Below are 16,153 nucleotides of genomic sequence, written 5' to 3'. Positions count from 1 at the left end.
CACACACACACACACACACACACACACACACACACACACACACGTGATTGTACCTATAACATTAGGTAATAGATACAGAATGTGAAAATTAAATAACACCGCACCATACAGCTGTTTCGTCCTTCTAGGACTCATCGGTGATGCTGGGGCCACAAAGCTGTAAATCCAAATTGTCTGAACTACTGTTTAAAAAGATGGGCAGGTGTGTAAAACACATTAATTTAGGGTTTTAAAAATGTATAAGTGTACTGGTTAATTTCAATTTAAAAATCTCTTAAGTGTGTATATTATAAATTACTCGCGCCAATACTCGAAAGAGATACTGTGGCCATCAAGGTTATAGAAAACCTCTGGGAGTAATAATCCACCAGCCGAGTCTACCACCGTTTTGGAAATAAAACGTAACACACTCATAGGTGACGGAAAATTATCATTTTATAGAGATTTTAACCGACTACATTAAGTACTGAATGTTATCTTCAAAAGACAGCCATCAACGAAAAGCTTCAAAAAGTCACCAATCAAATCTTACCCAACGTTCAAGAATCACACATATTACGGTCGATTACTCCGGAACTAAATGTACTCACCCGCCATGTTGTACACGGTATAAGCCGTAGCGGCCATAAGTATCCAACAGGATATCGGGTATACCAGAAACCGGTACCTGGCCCAGCACCGCACGCACCGCATCCTACAGCTTCACCGGAAGTGGTACAGACCGCAGTACCGCATGCAAACACAAGGTGTCCACATCCGACAGCTAGGACAACAGGTAAACCAAACTTGATCAGGATATATCGCACACACACACATACACACATGCTTGGTTAAACAAAAACTGTAATTTACAAGCAATCCAAATCGCACTTTAAGATCTGACCAAGATTATTGTAAAGACAATGATACCATGGCAGTCTTAGGGACGCGTCATGGTTCGGTTGGTCAGTGTTTAAATACGGGACTCGAGTGTCTTGCACAGGGACAAAACACTTGTTGAGAAGTACCGCCACTATATTTTTTATTATTTAATCGGATATACAGCAAGAACAAACGGAAACAGCTGAGGGCAAATTGAACAAATCAGTTGTTTTTATAAAGACAAATAATCGCAAACACTTTTGAAAGAGAACGCATATACTGTACAAGTGAGTATTACATGTACAATCTCCGAGGCGATGTCCTCTCAGCTTGTATTACATGTACAACCCCGAGGCGATATCCTCTCAGCTTGTATTACATGTACAATCTCCGAGGCGATATCCTCTTAGCTTGTATTACATGTACAATCTCCGAGGTGATGTCCTCTAAGCTTGTTTTACACTTACAATCTCCGAGGCGATGTCCTCTCAGCTGGTTATCCTCTCAGCTTCTATGATGCTTTTTATAATTGATGTCTCATGCTTAGGTACGTTTTTTTTTGTGCCATTTCGTTGTTTCGTCTTTTTGGGGTGAAAAGACGAGAATCAACAAACCTCAAATCTCATTGTTTCGTCTTTTCACCACCAANGGGGGGTTCGACCCGAAAAGACGAAATTTGAGAAAAGACGAAACATCGAAAATCAAAAGTAACTTTTAGTCTTTTCAGACATGACAGAGGACGGCACAAAACAGCCACCGTACTTAGGCAAATGAAAGTCCGAAAGATCGACAAAGAACAACGTTCAGAACAGGCAAGGAGTTATCGGCCGTCTTGAGGCACGAGTGTTGATGAACTAACTGCCTGTACGCCGACATTTGAAGTCGGGTATAATAAAAATTTATAGCGCTAACGTAGTGAAATGTAACTGTGCATGCGCAATGAGGCAAAATGTTTACTGTGGTCTAATTCAAAGCATTGGTTCCTTACATTCTGTACTGACTTCGTTGGTACAAACGTGTGGCACTATATTAAGTATGCACCGTCAGAGAGAAGAATTCTACAAATAACGATAATAAAACCATCATCATTAGCACATAACTTTAATTTGTCCCATTAAAATGACCCAACAGTAAAGTCGACAATTTTCCGTAGCGGATTTGACAGGTTACGAAGCTGTGCTTTCTCGTCAGTGATTGGTTGGTACCCGACCACGTGGTATACCATACCACAGACTGCATCGATAGTCCGGATGTGCGAGTACGGCGTGTATACCCGCCACAGTTTGGCTGTCCGGTTAGAGTTACCCCTCTGTGTACACCAAAAACATTCCAGGCGCCGTCCGTATCTTGTCAAATATTGCACGTATCTCATAACGTATGCTGTCATGTTTAGCCCCGCAAAGGTGTATATCCTGTCGGCTATTACTTCGGGACGTTCCGCAAGGTGTTCATATAAAAGCAAATTAAATCTTTCTGGATGTTGATGTTTCAATTTAATAGATAACAGAATATCTGTTGATATTTTGGCACAAAGTTCGGTAGCTTCTTGTCGAATATTTCCCCACGTTAGAAGTTTAACGCGAACTCTTGAATGTATTATTGCACGTGGGTCTCTTATAAGGTGTATCACCCGTAACCTTGGTAACCGTCCGAGCAGAAGGTCGACGGTCTCCAAGTTGAGACGAATGGTTTTAATCGTTCTAAGTTCCCTGTGTGCACAGTAGGATTGCAGGTAACCAAGGCAATACTTGACGGAGTTGACGTCACGTCCGTGCCACTGAAGACAATTGTAGTAGGGGAGTGTGGAGGAACTGTAGAATCTGAGGTAATCTGATGTCAGAGAGCCAAGGTCAAGGTTGGTGAAATTGCACGTGAACCAATTATAGAGGAGGTCTGCGTGGAGGTGCACTATCTCCTCACTGGACGTATATCTTCTGCAGAAAAAAAACCCCGTTTAAAGTATAAATATTGAAAACTAGAATTAACATTTTTTAGCGTATATAAATGGTTTAGGTAAGATACGTGTCGTTGGATATAAATTATTTATTAATAGTGTATGTATAACACGTGACGGTATATATAAATAGAATGTATATGACACCTGTTATTGCATATGAATTGTATGTTTGACGAGTGTCTAGTCCATTAATAGTTTGTATGAAACGTGTTGTTGGATATAAATAGTAAATGTATACCACGTGACGCTATATATAAATAGAATGTATATGACACCTGTCATTGCATATGAATTGTATGTTTGAAGAGTGTCTAGTGCATTAATAGTTCCTATCACACGTGTCGATTATTATGAATGTATGCATGCTAGTATATACTACAGTATGTATAACGTGTCCAAAACAATTCACACCTGTCTAACTGGAGTTATCACCTCACAGCCTGGCCAATAAAGGAAACTACTCCTTAATGACATACACAGAAAGAGATGACACATTTTGCAGTGTCGTATTGGTGACATGACTTTCGCCAAATGGATCTATTGCGGACACTTAAGTGTAGGTTCTTATTATATAGGTTGTATTGGTATATTTGACGTTGTAATTCCTGTTGTTAATTTGACCTCTGACCTTTGTGTAAGACTGCTCACAAACTTGAATTGTACTATGTCATCTGGCTTCATTTCGGACTGAAATGTATAATATTGTCTTTGTCCATCAACCTCCGCGACACTCAATTGTTACATGGAATATATCATAGCAAAATTGAAGATTGGTCTCGGGTAACAAAAATCCTGACCAATCGCTAGACTGATTCCTGTCCTTGGAGGATTACAAAGGAGAGACACCCGACTAAAAAGTCAGTCAATGTTTAACGTTACGCGAATGCGAGATTCTTTTGAAGTACATCAAAGGATCGAACTAGTCTCCTTGTCTCATCAACAAGGTTGCGCACAATGAACCTTCAGTTTTGGTATTCCAGGGGTGCAGAGAACGTAAGTAAACGTAACCCCTGGATATCGAGGATGGAGGGAAATAAGGTGACGAGGGTTGCAACAGGCTTCATATTTCCATAGGTGCCTTTATCTTATTTGAATATTTGAAGGTAATTTATCTGAGCAAAGCCAAATACATTTGTATCAATATTCTAGACATCATGGCTGAAGAAAACTTAATGCAATGCCAACACTTTTGACCCGTGATCTTGAAAGTGGGTCAAGGTAGACTTATTTGAACAAATATGTAAGTCCTACACCATAGAAATCTACAGACCACAGGTACTAGTCTCGTCTGCCAATACACCTATAATATAATCATATCATAGGTGTATTAACAGACGAGGCTAGTACCTGTGTACAGACCACAAACCGTGGTCTTGACAACAAGCGATCGGCGCTAGAGACCAAGACAATGTGATGTTAATGTAGGTAGTCTGAAAAGTGACAAATCTCTAACCAGAGTTGACGTTCCTTGCACAAAATGAGTGTAAGGGACGACAACTCCACTCACCTGACGGAGTTGTTATAGAAAGTTAACGACTGGTTGTTGCTGACGAGATCCGTGGCGGCCCGGAGGGGCTCGAACACGTAAAAACTAGACTGGTGTTGCTGTAGAATGTCTCCCACCAAACTGGACCCACTGCGCATGTACGCCACCACCAGCACCATGGACCGATTCGGTGTTGGATACAGGAAGTCATACAGGGAGGCTAAAATTAGTTAATGCAGCATAATCATACACAAGAGAATGGGTTAATGGACGTTCCAAGTGCATATAGTTACAACTAGTTTAAAGTTTAAGATATTCCCTTTTCAATGATACAAAGCACTTTCGACAGCAATCATTATGTTACACAGACAACGTAGATGGGGAATCACAAACAAACAGTATATTCTGGTTCAAAATTTAAATGTATTTTTTTATTAAAAGCCGGACATTCTGGTTCACAAAGAAACCGTGTACATTGTTCACAATATATACAAGATCTTACCTAAACATTAACAAAGATTCTTTCGAATATGAACATTCGGATACATGCGTCAAACAAAGAACGGCCACACCATGAAATACCAAAGAAATATTTCAGGACGATCATTCGGCACATTCTGCAACCACAAATAAACATTAAAGAACAACATTCTGGTACAAAAGAACCAGTAGAACCCACAAAACGTCCTTTCAAATTGTTCATAAAAAGAGAAACGCGTAGTAGAGCATTCTCATAAAGCAAATACATGTATACTGATAAAGTCGAATCTTAAATACGTATTTATATAGTGGATGATATGGTCGAATAAATTGATTTTAACCACATGGCGTTTTTCTGAACACCTATGTTTTTTGTTATGAAGACTTTAAATGTCTTTCACTAGAGAGAGCATGACGACGCGAGTCCTCCTTCAATAGACGGCTATGTGTATCAAGTGAACAATTTAAGTGAAAAGATCGTTGTCCAAATATAGACTGTGCATGGTTTGTTAATTAACACAGCACTCCAGACTTCTGAAATGTACTGCTTTACATATATCGATCATCTTAATCGTTGTCAGTAACGTTGAGTGTAAATACTTACAGAGAGAGTAGTACAGTAGGCCAGTGCCAACCACCAGCCACAGGGCGATTGCCCGGGGGTTCGGGAATGCGGAGTGTCGAGCCCATAACCTCCAACAACGAGTCCGCATCACCCTGGGGACTGTGACTCCTACCAAGAATACATCGGCCGTACACGCCAAACAGAAAAGCTGCGTCTGGTGACCAACAGAAATCACAGCGAGCCGTTGTTCGCCTGTCCGTCCACACTAGCTTGTATTAATATTGTGTTATCGATCGTGAAAAAGTGTGTCGCCTCGGTCGCGCGTATTGTCACTTGTGTAAACGAGAAAGCGACAGGGGTCAAAGGTTACAGGAAATGTATTCGGTGTAGACAATACATTTAACATTTGTATGTGTGGGCATCGTCATATTTAAGAAATCCCAGCATCAATTTTGTAAAAAATACTTAAGCATTGTCGGGATGGTTCACCTCCTGTCGCGCCTAATAAGGTTTTCAGGTTGGGTGGCGCGCTTGGTTTTACATTTGTATGGCTATGAACCATTCGAGGGTATATGTGGGAGGACTGTTTGTGTGTACGGTAAATGAAGTCAGAGTAGTTATTTTGTTAATGCGTATTCATTATATTCATATCATATTTATGAATAAATGCCGACTCCATCCGTGCTATCGGTCGAGCAGCTATTTGCTATTAAGGTGCTGTGTTATGTTTGCCTTGGTACGTATAAGGAGTATATAGAGGACCAGGCTTTGTCCCTTTCTCCCTTATCCGACCGAAAAGCACACTTCAAGCCGTTCTCACTAATCTGACTAGAAACAGACTCCGATTCGCTCTATCTATGTTCTCACTAATCCGATTAGAAACAGACTTCGATTCGCTCTATCTACGTTCTCACTAATCCGACTAGAAACAGATTTCGATTCGCTCTATCTACGTACTAGAAACAGACTTTGATTCGCTCTATCTACGTTCTCACTAATCTGACTAGAAACAGACTTCGATTCGCTCTAACTACGTTCTCACTAATCTGACTAGAAACAGACTTTGATTCGCTCTATCTACGTTCTCACTAATCCGACTGGGAACAGACTTCGAGTCTATCTAGATAATCCGACCGGCGGTAGACTTCGGAAACACACTTCGAGTCATTCTAGCTAATACGAACGCGAAACGACTTCGGGTATTTCTCGCAAATCCATTTTGGGACAGATTTCCGTTTGTGTTAGGTAACCTGACCGGGTCGTTCTTACTAATCCGGAAAGTTATTGTCAAAGCAAAAGTTAAGGAACTTCATTACTTAAGGATCCCAGTGCCCTGCCAAAAACTGTTAATACGCATTTCTGAATAGAAAGTCGTACCTTGCGGGACTTCTTTGATTTTTGTTTTTTATTAAGATGAAAGCAACAAAATATAACCGGCAAGTGTTCTGAGTGATCTTTTCATTCGATGAATTGATAATCATGTTACCAATACATGTAGTTGCAATATGTGGCGACTTTTGATCTAACTGCTGTATTTGACATTTTCCTTTCAAAGTGAGACGGTCTTTTGACTAATTGACTAGAACAGTGCTAGAACGATAGAAAGGAATATATGAGATGTCTTATTCCTGGATGCAATCGTTATCTGAAAAAGAAATATACAAACTAGGAAGCAGAAATAGGTTAGAAGTTGGTTTGGTTTGGATTTATTTTGTTTAAGTCCTTCACCCCTGAAGACACCTTTAAACTCTTCCAATTCAAAGGTTGGAATATGTCATTTTGGAAATGTCAGGGGTGAATGAGTTAACGTCCTATAACAGCTAAGACTAATTAAGGAAGTGCCTCAATGTGTTTTCTGTATGTGTGCTTGTGTGTATGTGTGCTTGTGGCTTGTGTGTTTGTGTGCTTGTGTGTATGTGTGCTTGTGTGTATATGTGCTTGTGTGTATGTGTGCTGGTGTGTATGTGTGCTTGTGTGTATGTGTGCTGGTGGGTATGTGTGATTGTGGGTATGTGTGCTTGTGTGTATGTGTGCTTGTGTGTTTGTGTGTTTGTGTGTATGTGTGCTTGTGTGTATGTGTGCTTGTGTGTTTGTGTGTTTGTGTGTATGTGTGCTTGTGTGTATGTGTGCTTGTGTGTATGTGTGCTGGTGTGTATGTGTGCTGGTGCGTGTGTGTGCTTGTGTGTGTGTGTGCTTGTGTGTATGTGTGCTTGTGTGTATGTGTGTACGGTATGTGGGTATTTTGATGTTCTTGCCTCCTTGCGATAGCGCGGATCTGATGCCGACTGTATAGTGCTACGTCACTAAAATATAATGCCAAAGGCACCCAGCACAGTATTTTACGGGTCCAAATTGAACAGACAATGGATGAACCAGTCGTTGTCATTACCCTAAACGATGAAAGTTGAACATGGAATAACAACTACCGTTTTAAGGACTTTAGTATGTCCAGGCCTGGGGACAGAACCTATTGCCTACCACTTGGGCGATCGCTCAACACTACGACCAAAAGTGAGGAATTGCCAAGCAAGCCACTAGGAAACAAACGGGTTTTCAGGTAGCAGAGAGAAAATACAAGAGATCCAAGAGGGATCTTGGCGCCCACCATTGTACCATCTTCATTGGTTTTTGTCAGTTTGATCTTTTCTCTTATCTGTTTGATCAAGTCGTGTAAACAGTAAATGCACCGTTTCATGTACTTACTAGTACAGTTGTTTAATTGTTAGAGAAGTAGATCCAATCATTACAATATCAGAATGATCTCATTAGTACTTTCTGTGGCCATCTTGTTTGTCTGATCAGTCTCCAAAGGTTAACATGCACAACTACAGACTTAGGGGTACCTACACACAGAATTTGAGAAAGATCCATCCAGAAATTCATGAGAAAATCGATAACAAACATTCACTGTTAAAATCCAAGATGGCCGCCTTTCGGAAATTATGTTTATCTGATTAGTCTCCAAAGTAAAAATGCACAACTACAGACTTAGGGAAACCTACACACAGAATTTGAGAAAGATCCCTCAAGAAATTCATGAGAAAAATCGATAACAAACATTCACCGTTCGAATCCAAGATGGCCGTCTTTCGGCCATTTTGTTTGTCTGATCAGTCTCAAAGGTTAACATGCACAACTACAGACTTAGGGGTACCTACACACAGAATTTGAGAAAGACCCCTCGAGAAATGCATGAGAAATAGCGATAACAAACATTCACTGTCAAAATCCAAGATGGCCACCTTTCGGCCATTTTGTTTATCTGATTAGTCTCAAAACATGCACAACTACAGACCAAGGGGAACCTTCATATCAAATCTGAGAAAGATCCCTCCTACACTCTCTGAGAAATAGCGATAACAAGATTTGTTGAAGGGCGGAAGACGGACGGACCATGCACGGAGGGTGATTTGAAAAGCCCACATCATCTGATGGTGGGCTAATAAAGATCCCACATGTTGTAATGGGAGCAAAAAACCAGTTGTGGTTTCTTCAATGTCCCCCTAACAGAAAACACAGAAGAAAGACCCCGATTCTGCATGGGGCCCCACATTATTTGCGTCTTACAACATGTAGCGGGATACAGCAGGCCTATTCTGTCCCTGAGCCTACAGGGGGAAACCTTAAGTAACGACAATAAGAATTGTATAAAGGGGTGGACGACGGATCACAGGAACAGATCACGGTCTTACCATTGTCACCTTTCCATATGGCTACATTTGTCCTAGTCCAGTTTAGGATGGTTGGATGTTACCCCTCCAAGAATCCGAAGCTAGACTACATTTGTCCAAATTCCGATGGAGCCTGATAGTCCCCATACTACTTTACTGATCTGCAAGCGTCTGTATATTTTCCTATTCTTTCTTTTTTCAAAGAATTTTCTTCTGTAGCAGTCATCGGTCACTGTTGTTCCAAACATTTATTACCCGAGTGTGAAGTAATGTTTTCTCGTGTCTGATGAATTGAACTGTTGTTACAATATGGAATAGCCTTTACTTTTATATCGTGCTGCTTCATATCCATGGAGATTGATGAATCCACTTGATTTTCGTAGTTTCTTTGTGTTATTTTACGATACGACATTGTTGTCATCTTTAGTTTCTGAAGACGGTCCAGACCGTGGTCCTGGAGACCTAGTATTTGCTTAGTAGCTACGCGTTGACCATTGATCTTGGTTGAACCTATCCAATGTCTCAACCAATCCTACGATCAGACTGGACCTGCGCAGTCGAGAGAAATGTCCTCTTCCGGCTCCAATTGTAAAGTGGTGCTTGTTTATGGCAGATGCCGAGATATTCTCCTGATTGAATCAAATATTGAGTTGGCTATTTTATCTTTCACCTGTATGTTATATTCTAAATTCAAAGTAACTTCTGAAGCTTTCTCTTTGCGTTTTGATAATATAATCCCGATGGGTTTTAAGCTTACTTGGGTCATGAGGTCTCCAGTTCTATTGGAGCCCATAAGGTTTTGTTAAGAATTTTCCAACTGTACTTTTTCTACAAAATAACCTCCATCTAGTTTGAAACTTATCTAGAATCAGATATCCATATACATTTTTTCTGAAAAAATAGTATTCTTGAGACAGGAGCCAGTCTGGGTCTAAGGCTCAACTTGAAGAGCAAGTACATACGAAGATAACCATAATCGCAGTTAAAGTGGCTTCACACATCGTCATCAGCGTCCATTTTCGTGACGTACTTCCGAAAAAAGTACAGCTCGGACTCAATTATCTTGATCTATATGTGCATGTACACCGTGTCGTCATTTCCGTATTGCGTATCGGGCATTCAATATCGTAGTGCAAATTATAGTAACACCTGGGCCGTTTTCGTTTAAACGGTCAAACCGGTTGTTCCGCATAAACGAACAGGCCCCTGGTAAACAATAGTACACGTGCGTGCCGATGATGTGTCAACACCCGATATCGAGATTTTACCGGGAAATGTATAATCACACGTACTTCAAGAATAAAGCTTTCCAATTTATAGACATAAACAGACTCACGGGAAGTCAGTGACATGAGACCAGACGACCTCAAGAAGATCATATAGGAAACACATGGAATGCGGACGGACCAACCTCACATGTGCATATCGCGTGCTTACACGAGTTCATAAGCTCGAGGGCGTTACGATTTTCGCTGTTGAGAGAGTTTCACTCTGTCGATTAAATCGTTTTTACAAATGTAGTCTACTTACTCTGTGAAAATAATGTTTTGTAAAATATCAAGATCCCTATGAAATGCATGTGTGAGTGCACGTGAGAACGGCATACCATGCGATAGCATCTGGTCACATATGTACCCGACATGTAATTATAAATATACCGTGAGTTAGCGGACTGTGGAATGATGTCCAAAGTGTACAAGACTGATGGTAATTTGGTTCCATTAAAGAACACTAAATTGATAATTTTGATATCATATTTTTGATTTATTTTTGATTTATTTCCATCATTTTTGTAAACAGAGACAACTGTCATTGTGTAAATTTCATCCTCTGCAAAAAGTTCCGATTTTTTTCAAGGAAGATATCTCTCACCCGGATCAAAGTGATTGTAAAATGTAAAATAAATTAATTATTAAGCCATTGTGTATATTTTGTTCAATTTCCCACTCTATATGTATAGATCTTTTGTGTCCTGCTTGATTATAGCTTGTAGATAATCACTTTTATCCGTACAAATTCAATAAAAAACACTGTGTAACATGTGTTACATATTTTGCGATTAATAAAATATTTGTAGGGTTAATTAGAAATGCTTCTTTTCATTTTTTTTTATTGTTGTTATTGTTCCGAACAATGCCACACACAAGAAAAACCGAAAATATTAAAATTGACGAAAATTCATTTTTTTGTTATTTTTTCCAAAAATGTCCCCAAACTATCGGAACGTTTAGATTTTCATAAAATCAACTCTACATAGTTGCATAACCATTATATGAAAATTTCAACGAATTTTGCTGGTTAATTGCGAAAGTGTGAAGCCACCTTAAGTGCATGAACTGGTGGCTAGCACATAGGGTTGCGTAAGGACCTTGGTCCAATAGGTCGTGGGGACATTTTTCATTTAATCAGCAATAAATATATATTTAATATCATGACCCTTACTACCTAAATAGAAATACTTCATGTATAACGATCTTCATTTTAAAAATCTTTTAAAATAAGTATTCAGTTTATCTATGTAGGATTCCTGAAAATTTACATCATCCAAATGTAAGTGGTTCCATAGCTGATTGGATGATTTCAGCATTAATGTATGGAGTCTGGGGATCCAACATCAATTTCTTATCATAAAAGGAACACAATACATGTATATGATCTTCAGCAGTTTTATTAGAAACACAAAGTACTTCTATTGAGATTGCTACATCCCGTATCATCGTAGGTAAAACCATGCTTAAAACAAGCAGGTCAAGTATCATAACAACATTGGTACAATGTAGACAACAAAAAATATCACAGGTATCAAAATCTTCACACCATAGGAAATTATTCACACATGTCAAGGAAAACAACCACCAGAAAGGGTGTTTGAGGTAAAACCCGTAAGACACACAGGGCAGGAAGCTGATGTTGTCACGTTCCCTCCACCCTTGGTGTCTAACTTATAGGCACACGTGTACACTGCAGGACACTGACCTTTTTTAGTCACCATTTTGTGCAACTTTCACTAAACAGAAGTATACATTTGTGCAGCCTATTTAAATGTGCCAAACTGGACATAATATAAATTATTCATGATTGACGTGTTTTGTTTTTTATTATAGTAACATGCATAGATTATCAAAGAAACCTGTATACTAGTATCAATTTCCATACATTACAGTCTGACATTACAGCCATGTAATCAAATAATCTAGTAAAGCAACGCAAAAGAATGATCGTTATCATGATTAGCCTGTGTAGATGAAATCTTTGAGCAATTGTGACCTGTCTTCCTTAATGTCAATGCACATATAACCCCTTCATTAATCCTGACCACTGTCCAGAAGTCTTGACCCACAGTTCAATCATCTGGGCTGTTTGAAGTCTCTGCCTGTAAGCTGGGCCCTGTTCAGCAGTCTGCTCATTGTGGCTCGATTGTAACTGGTATCTGTTCACTGAAGCGATCCAGGGTTGGTGCTCCCCAGCTTATCACAATGGTCTGTGCTCCCCAGCACATCACAAGGGTCTGTGCTCGCCAGAACCAGGGATGTGTACTGTAAATTCATGCTAACCAATTTGTTGTTGGTGTTTTTAAGTAAATCTACAGCTCGTGTGGAGAACATCCTCGCAGCTCTGTCCCTGAGCTTTTCCAACATTTTAGGGCTGTTGTGTTGTTCATGTTACAACACACTCCTATGTTAGATATGGCAGCGTTAAGAGAATCCTTGTTTGGAAAGTCTCTTATAACTATCTTTGTCACTCTGTGTCCGACAACATCATTCTGTTTCCTGATAGCGAGCAAACATGGTCTTTTTCACTGCATCCTTGTATGTATCTGAAGCATTAGCTCCGTATGAAGACCCTCTCATGCCCAACCCAGCGGTTTGCATGCGTCGCTTAGCCTGAAACATACAAGTAGTTCAATATCAACAAGGCATCACAAGTGATACAAATCCCCTGGCATTCACACATTGTGTGACATATGTATGAGGACATTAATAGATAACTCAATGATGTATCAGTGCTCTAGCTACAGCGTTCTACAGCATGTTGTTTGCTCATTTAAGTACAAAACACAAACAAATTGTTTTAGTTTTACTTGATTTGAATTGTTCAGTCATGTTGCCATACAGCAGTTGGCTGATGTCCTAATACACTTCTTCAGTCTCCTAACAGTTAACAATACAAGATTAACTTACTAATTAATTACCTGTTTTATTCACATAAGGCATTTGATGATGAAGCTGTATTCGAACTGCATATTCAAACATCATGTGATAGGCAAATAGTGATTAGTCAAATTGGACATAAGGCTAAATAAAACTAATTCCTTGGTTCTCGGGCCAATTTTTTTCAAAAGAAATGCAGCAGGGCGGTATTTTTTCCCCCATTTTACATGGCAAAAAACGAGATGAGGGTGGTTTTTTTTTATTGTGTAGTTTGTCAAACGTTCATTGTGGGCATTACCTTGTCTTTTTATAGTTGTGTAGAGACCCCGCTACAGAGCAAGCCTCCGGGAAATCCCCCCCAAGATGAGAATCACGAACCCCCCATTCCTTATTTATTCTGAAATGAGCGTTATTTGTACACAAGACTAATAAGTCATAATCATTTTAACGCTTGCCTGTATATCAATCCTTATCTATATTCAAACGATTTCGGGACTTGGGTGACTAACGAGTAAATCACCAAGCGGACCAATTTTCCGGAGTTTTTTTAAAGACGGTGGCTGGCACATTCAAGATTCTTTTTTATGACTTTCACGATAAAATCGGCAATGCAGTGACCTAAAAAAAATGTGCGCGGGCCTGAGAACCAAGTAATCATTTATTTTTTTGGCCTAACCTATTTTGTTATACAGCTGATTAACCAGAGATACCCACCTCTATAGGGTTGACTATGCCCTGTCCTTTCTTGCCCAGACCCTGGCCAGATGACCAGCCCATCTTCTGTAGAAGCTTGTTGCCAATGTTGTCCTGGCCAATACCAGCTTTGGTTGGTTGTTCTGGTCTGAAATCAAATTAATGGATGTTATGTCAAAGACTAAATCAATAATAGCAGTCTGTAAAATAGGTTACTCCCATAACATGAGAGGCCGCTGGTTGGCCTTTTTTCAATCGGATATGATTTTGCCGACTGCGACCTCTCATTTCCGAAGCACTAATTCTTCGGGCGGAACAAAATCGGCTTGACAAAACTCACTTAAGTGGTTAACAGTTCATGACAACGATGTCTACTCACGGTTTATATAATATAGATCTCATATGTATGTCACAGACACAAATATATAGTATATTACGGAATAGAACACTCAAAATACATGTCCATGTCATTGTAGCACATCTCTGACCTACATTTAAAACATGGCTTCTGGATTAATGAAAAATAGCAGGGGGGATTTCAAACGGAACGAAATGATACGGAGTTTTTTTGTATTCCGCTTGTGAAACATTACATGTAATCCATTTTTGTATTAACCGGAAAAATCATGGCAAATGTTGTCTGCTTCGCTTCGAATGAGGAAAAACTCATTATTTATGTCTTTGACACGCAATTTTTCTCATATAATCATGGATTTATGGAAAGGAATATTAATTGGACCCTTTTGACCATTTACATGTATGTAAACACGATGTACTATTTCTTAATCCGAACTTTGAAAATGTGATCGTCAGCATCGGGAAAATCAGCTATGGGCAGTTAGAGGTTACGCGGCGCCTGTCAAAAGTTTTTCGCCGTGTAAGACCTCTAACATTGTTGGAGTATAAAATAGGTTAGCAGTTAAAACATCGAAATACTTCGAAAAATGGTACTTTTTAAATATCATACAAAGCTCTAATTATTACATTATGGAACAGAAAAAAAAAGTTAACATATTTTTTTTACAGGTGGATGTGACATGATGCTTACATTATGGGTATATCTGGCCGTTTCATCCTGGGTTCGGGAGGGGGTGGTATTCCGTACTTCTGACGCCTCTCCTTAGCTCGATCTCGGTACTACAACCAAACAGTAAAATATCAACACTTGAGTACAACCAATAAATGAGCATCCTTGACAGAGAATGCTTGTAATAAGCTGTATAATGATGCAATTATTCAACTTTATTCAGGGTTGTAAATTGGTGGTTACTTTTTCATTAAGTTCATTACCTATCAAATGTTAAAAAGATACAAAACACACAAGTCTGAACGCTAACCATACTAGCCACAATCCAATAACCTCCCACTTCATTGCACACTTAACTCTGGAATGGTATTAAGTCTGGATAGTTACCTGTAGCTTTTCTTGTTCTGATGCAGCATTATTCTGATTTCTTGTTTTATGTAAAGCCTCTAGATTTTGCTGAAATTGGAAATACAAAATATTATTTCAATTCATATCATTCGTCTTTGTTGAGATTTTTTTTATGTATTTGACCCGAAAGAAACTGTTTTGTATACATAAACACACATTTAGTCCCATGACCTTCTATGAGTTTTTGATGCAAACTCATCAAATAAATATATATCCTATTGCCAACTGAACCTTTTTCTTTTCTGAGAATACCAGATAAACATACCTTGTGCAAGTCAGACATCTGTTGGTGTTTCATGAGAATCTCTCTGGTCTGGAACTGTCGTTTACACAGGAGACAAGCCAACTTTGACCAGTCAGTCAGTTTGCTCTCATCCACTGGGCCAGTCCCACCAGCTGACGAGGGGTCTTCCTCGTCCGAGTCACTGTCTCCACCATACGAGGCCACTAGTATTGCACCAGGAGTAGGACCAACATTTGCCTTGTCGTTTGGTGGTGGGGGCATCATCTTCTTGTCTTCAAGACTGCCCTTTGCCTACAATGTAGATGAAAGATTGTTACCACACAAACCTAAGCCAAATATGGTATGGTCCTAATAACAACAGACGCTCACAGCTTTAGAATGGTTGTTAGAGGAGCATTTGAACAAAAGTGAGGGCAGGTAACATATTTTATATATTTCTCATCGTCAGGGCAGGTAACATATTTTAAATATTTCTCATCGTCAGGGCAGGTAGCATATTCTATATATTTCTCATCGTCAGGGCAGGTAGCATATTTTATATATTTCTCATCGTCAGGGCAGGTAACATATTTTATATATTTCTCATCGTCAGGGCAGGTAACATATTTTA

General features: G+C 39.5%; 3 protein-coding genes and 1 long non-coding RNA gene across 5 annotated transcripts in view; 1 reads left to right on the top strand and 3 right to left on the bottom strand.

Moving 5' to 3' along the window:
* LOC110460551 (carbohydrate sulfotransferase 1-like) overlaps positions 1-822 on the bottom strand; it is a 5,025-nt gene extending 4,203 nt beyond the window's left edge. Inside the window, exon 1 of the mRNA XM_021513527.1 lies at positions 591-822. Within this exon, the coding sequence (XP_021369202.1) occupies positions 591-693 (103 nt within the window). The 5' untranslated portion in view covers positions 694-822. The remainder of the gene's footprint in view (positions 1-590) is intronic.
* Positions 823-1,952: 1,130 nt separating this feature from the next.
* LOC110460556 (carbohydrate sulfotransferase 5-like) lies at positions 1,953-7,248 on the bottom strand. 2 transcript variants are annotated; one of them, XM_021513532.1, is made up of 4 exons: positions 5,389-5,477; positions 4,807-4,921; positions 4,326-4,524; positions 1,953-2,795 (listed from the first exon to the last, which is right to left on the bottom strand). In XM_021513532.1, the coding sequence occupies exons 3-4, from the start codon at positions 4,481-4,483 to the stop codon at positions 1,976-1,978; spliced, it is 978 nt and encodes a 325-aa protein (XP_021369207.1). In that variant the 5' UTR covers positions 4,484-4,524; positions 4,807-4,921; positions 5,389-5,477; the 3' UTR covers positions 1,953-1,975. The 2 variants fall into 2 exon arrangements, with proteins under 2 accessions (XP_021369207.1, XP_021369206.1); XM_021513531.1 differs by lacking the exon at positions 4,807-4,921 and having other exon boundaries at positions 5,389-7,248.
* A 4,422-nt stretch (positions 7,249-11,670) lies between these two features.
* The window catches only part of LOC110460552 (RNA-binding protein 5-like), an 18,662-nt gene continuing 14,179 nt past the window's right edge, over positions 11,671-16,153 (bottom strand). Inside the window, exons 17-21 of the mRNA XM_021513528.1 lie at positions 15,565-15,834; positions 15,279-15,347; positions 14,913-15,001; positions 13,886-14,012; positions 11,671-12,904 (exon numbers count right to left, since the gene is read on the bottom strand). Of these exons, the coding sequence (XP_021369203.1) occupies positions 12,779-12,904; positions 13,886-14,012; positions 14,913-15,001; positions 15,279-15,347; positions 15,565-15,834 (681 nt within the window). The 3' untranslated portion in view covers positions 11,671-12,778. The remainder of the gene's footprint in view (positions 12,905-13,885; positions 14,013-14,912; positions 15,002-15,278; positions 15,348-15,564; positions 15,835-16,153) is intronic.
* Positions 16,028-16,153, top strand: part of LOC110460553 — a 1,309-nt gene continuing 1,183 nt past the window's right edge. Inside the window, exon 1 of the long non-coding RNA XR_002464027.1 lies at positions 16,028-16,140. This is a non-coding gene — a long non-coding RNA (uncharacterized LOC110460553). The remainder of the gene's footprint in view (positions 16,141-16,153) is intronic.

Source organism: Mizuhopecten yessoensis, unplaced genomic scaffold (assembly GCF_002113885.1).
Source record: "Mizuhopecten yessoensis strain PY_sf001 unplaced genomic scaffold, ASM211388v2 scaffold10431, whole genome shotgun sequence".
NCBI lineage: Eukaryota > Metazoa > Mollusca > Bivalvia > Pectinida > Pectinidae > Mizuhopecten > Mizuhopecten yessoensis.
The sequence above is the reverse complement of the archived record's forward strand: the minus strand, read 5'-3'. Positions and strand labels throughout refer to the sequence as shown.

What these genes read in the sequence shown, in the direction of transcription:
- LOC110460556 (XM_021513531.1), bottom strand. Translation starts at nt 5,497, where the DNA reads ATGCGGACTCGTTGTTGGAGGTTATGGGCTCGACACTCCGCATTCCCG. An exon ending in CCTACTGTACTACTCTCTCT is followed by an intron (nt 4,525 to 5,388) that starts GTAAGTATTTAC and finishes AACTAATTTTAG; the next exon opens with CCTCCCTGTATGACTTCCTG. An exon ending in TTCTATAACAACTCCGTCAG is followed by an intron (nt 2,796 to 4,325) that starts GTGAGTGGAGTT and finishes TTTTTTCTGCAG; the next exon opens with AAGATATACGTCCAGTGAGG.